Source organism: Mirounga angustirostris, unplaced genomic scaffold (genome assembly GCF_029215605.1).
Source record: "Mirounga angustirostris isolate CCGP_5_RB_7025 unplaced genomic scaffold, mMirAng1.0.hap1 SCAF_9, whole genome shotgun sequence".
Classification (NCBI taxonomy): domain Eukaryota; kingdom Metazoa; phylum Chordata; class Mammalia; order Carnivora; family Phocidae; genus Mirounga; species Mirounga angustirostris.
Window position 1 is genome coordinate 142,480,367 of NW_026991717.1, and position 4,042 is coordinate 142,484,408.

Sequence of the window (4,042 nt, forward strand, 5' to 3'; positions counted from 1 at the left end):
ACTATAAGCAGCCCAAAGTATAGAAGCAGGATCTGTTAATATTTAGGAAGTTATTTGTGTTAAAATTTCTATTTGATTTGTAGATTTTCTAGGAACAACTGTAGCTTTAAATTACATACACCAAAGCTCTCACTGGAAATGTGGTTATTAGGTTATTGCCAAAACAAAGTGAGAGATGGAGCCTCTGCATACCAAAATGCAGTGTATTTCTTCTACTCCCCTTTAAAGTCTTGTTGTGGAATTGATTGCATTATGGGTGACTTAAAGCAGCATGGGGTTCATGATCCTCCTTGACTAGTGGGTCACCTAACTGTCTGCAGCTTCTTCAGTTGCAGGAAGCTTCGGACAGGAGGGTCTTAAGAAAATTCTCCTCTTCCTGTCTGGACAGGGAGCATGGCGCCTCTCAGAAGTGTGGTGGGCTTGGTCATTTCTTTTGTGTGGTGGCTGATGGAGATGCCTTGTGGAGAGAATGGAGGGTTTGGGGCCTCTTTCTGGTGTGTATTTCCTAACCTACATGGTGAGGTGGCCAGTTCTAGTGCCGCATTTCATAGACAAACTCCATGTTGTTTAAAACAAATTTTGTTATCACCATTGAGGCAATAATATTAAAACTCTTGTTTCTAATGTATTCACTGGACAGTAATCAGTTATGCACTTCTGGAGATACTTAGCTCTCCCGCAGTGTCCACTCTAAGACTTTTATAGTGATTAAAGAATCATGGATAGTTAGCTCATGAAAACACTGAAAAGGGAACAGGAGTGAGAGGTGTCTTTATTTTAGATCCATGTAGGGCTGTGTTTCCACTTACCTTGTCTTAAACCCTGGTCAGGTTGACACCATTTATGACACAGGACTAAAGACCAAATTGAGACTCGTTCAGAATGGTGTAGATGTTGGCCAAGAGTCCAGGAAAAAACAAGTCAGAAGGGTTTTTTTTTTTTTGGAGTGGATATTGAGTTCTAGTCTTGAATATTTTTCCTTTTAGATGGGGGAAAAACAGCAAATCTCTAAATATAAAGTTGTAAACATTAGGTTCCTTGGACTTATTTTTAAGATGATAAAGATCCTAGGACTTTATAAAGAAAAATAAATCCAGTGGTTAGTTTTCTACTTTAATGAAATTATGAAATACTGAATTTTGTATATTGAATATTTGCTATATTTTTAGAGAGGACTGGAGGGGCAGAAGGAGAGAGAGAATCTTAAGCAGGATCCACGCTCAGCAGGGAGCCCAACCTGGGGCTTGATCCCACGACCCTGAGATCATGACCTGACCCGAAATCCAAGAGTTGGACGCTTAACTGACTGAGCCACCCAGGGGCCCCAGAATATTTGTTATTTTCAATGAACCCAGCCTGTTTCTTTTTAATGATACAATATAGCTCTATATTTTTTACTTTCCCATTGTGTTAATTGAGATTAAAAGTGTTGTAATTATTAACAACTTTGAATGTTGAAGTAAAGCACTACTTAGTCTTTAAACTGCACATTATTTTCTCTGTCACTGCCCATCTTCCCCTTCCCCATTGAGAATGACTGAGCTGGAGTCAGTTCTGTGTTATATTGTAAAAGCAAGATTCACATCAATCATTTATTTTATTCTATACATAGCTTCCTTTCGGAATAAAAGTCAAGGTTAATGTCTAATTTTCACACAGAATTTGCCCAGTTCCATACTTGTTCCTGTGAGATGTGTTTGAAGTATAAGAAAATACTTCAAATGTGTTTTTCAAAGTGTTTAGGAATCATTTTAGTTAAAAGTATACAGTTCAATAAAGCATTGCATTTTTAGAGCGGATAAAAAAGGAACACTATTTAAAACATAGGATGCATAGTTAAAAACTACTTAACATTTGACTTTGCAACAGAGAAACGTGAAGTCACATTACTTTTTTGTATTCTTAATATTAAGAATTCTGCTTCTAAAGATGGCCATAAAAACTGCTCTGGTTATAAGTAACTTAACTTGATGGGTAATAGTATGGTAGGTTCCATATTCTATGCGAGAATGCTGGGAACCTGTTCTTTGTGGTTTTGTCCACGTAACTAGAAATCGTGGGTATTTCGTCTTTATTGGAACCCCTGGAGCTTGTGCCCAGGATCACAGAAGGAACAGGACAGTCTATGTTCCCTGACTCTTCCGGGCCTTCTTGCTGGTTACCTTTGTTAGTACTGTTTAGGAAGTCTTTCAGAACTTGCTTGAAGATGTAGACTATTTCCCACGGCAGTACATCATTTTCTGCTAAAACTTCTCGAAATCTGCAGGGAAACCAGTAATGAACATTTAGTTCAGAAACTTTCTTTTGTCATATCTGTTTATCTCCACAGTACAGCTTAAATAACGTGATCTTATAGTAGTTGCTCACGTTTTTGAGTAATCTGCTCATTCCTTTAAAATTAAGCTTCTTAGTAAAGAAATTCTGAATATGGTTTAAAAATATTTCCTAGCCAGTAAGATGTCAACGGATATTTTTGTCCAGTCTATCCTTGGGGATTTTGGTTGCCGGGTTTTGATACACATGATTAAAGAATTTACATAATAGAATACAATTTCCAGTCTAGATGTATGAGGAACTTAGACTTGACAGTAGCAAAATATCACAAAAGAGAACATAGTATTTTTACCTGCTGAGAATAGTTCCAGTTTGACAAGGCTGAACTTGTGAGCAAAGGACTTCAAGTTGTCTTTGTTCAGTAGCTGGGATGGTCGTGTGGGGATTCTGGTAGTTTCTCAGCCAGTTGTAATCCACACCTGTTTTTTTAACTTTTTGTTCATTTTCGATCTCTTGTATTAATCTCTCTCGCTCCTTCAGATGCCACTTTAATTCCCGAAGCAGAGTCTTTGTCACTACGTCGGAGCCAGGAGAGTGTGTGGGTTTGTAGGAATCATATTTTGGCCATTTCATCCAGCCAAAAAGTGGCATTTTTAGCCTATGGAAATATCCTCACTTATTTATTTGCATAAAATGTTGTGGTTCTGATGAGCAATATCTGTTTCTTTACAATAAATTTGCCAGAAAAGTGCATGAGTTTCACTGGTTAGATAAGCAGGTCAGAATAAGATTAGAACATGGATTAAAGCTTTTCAATTTCTAACTAGGTCAGTACCAAAAACCAAGCTTTGAAAATACATTTATGTAGCTAAGCAGAAATGAAATATACAAAGAGATAATCTCCAGACTGAACATTCTCTGAAAATTAACACTGACACTTGCTATAAAAAGTTCTTAGGAAGCTTTACAATATTAACGTATAAGAAGTGCTATCTATAAACACACTTTTGACTTAGGTTTTGTGCAGAAAAGGTTTAAAGCGTACCTGGTAAGTTGATGGATCCGATGTGGTGATGTTGCCAAAGAGTTTGCTTGAATTAGTGATGAAGCTGTGTTTTACTCAGGCATATGTTGTTCTCCTGGATGTATCCCCTGTTGGAAGGAATGAGCCTCCTTATTTACCCACTGAAACTGTATTTGAAATAAATAAGTTTCTATGTTAGGAATGAGGTTGTGATGTCTTCATTTAGGGAGACTCCTCATTAATTCACCTTGTAAGGAAGCTAGAAGAAATGACAAAAATAACTTACCATTCATTCTTCACAAATTATATAATAGTCTATCTTTTGAACATAGCTCAGTCTATTTGAAAAAGATGCTGGCTGCAGTGGGCTCTGGTCCTAACTGCACTCAGACTTATCTTTGGTAATGAAACGAGAACAATAGTGTGAGGCGCCGCAGATGTGCTCCCAGCTACGGTGAGGACTGTCGCGTGGTGTGAGGCTCGGCTATGCAGAGCTGTGGGTCACAGTTTAGGGCTGTATTTCTATGCCTGTAGAGCTCTAAAAATAACCACACTGCTTTTATTCTTCAGCTTAACTTTCAGGCCATCTAGAAGCCAGGTCACTGTCCCCTCCAGTGAAAGCAGGAAAAACGGATCAGTCTTTACGATTTGCAAAGTACCCATTTTGAGAAAATTTGTTATGATTGAGCAAAGTAGGCAAAGAATGCTGATATCTGTCATGTGAAATATTTAGCAAAGGTTATT

General features: G+C 37.8%; 1 protein-coding gene across 1 annotated transcript; it reads right to left on the reverse strand.

Moving 5' to 3' along the window:
* Nucleotides 1–1,923: 1,923 nt before the first annotated feature.
* RD3L (RD3 like) lies at nucleotides 1,924–3,465 on the reverse strand. The gene is made up of 3 exons (XM_045902046.2): nucleotides 3,320–3,465; nucleotides 2,627–2,932; nucleotides 1,924–2,260 (listed from the first exon to the last, which is right to left on the reverse strand). The coding sequence occupies exons 2-3, from the start codon at nucleotides 2,923–2,925 to the stop codon at nucleotides 1,963–1,965; spliced, it is 597 nt and encodes a 198-aa protein (XP_045758002.1). The 5' UTR covers nucleotides 2,926–2,932; nucleotides 3,320–3,465; the 3' UTR covers nucleotides 1,924–1,962.
* Between the last annotated feature and the right edge of the window lie 577 nt (nucleotides 3,466–4,042).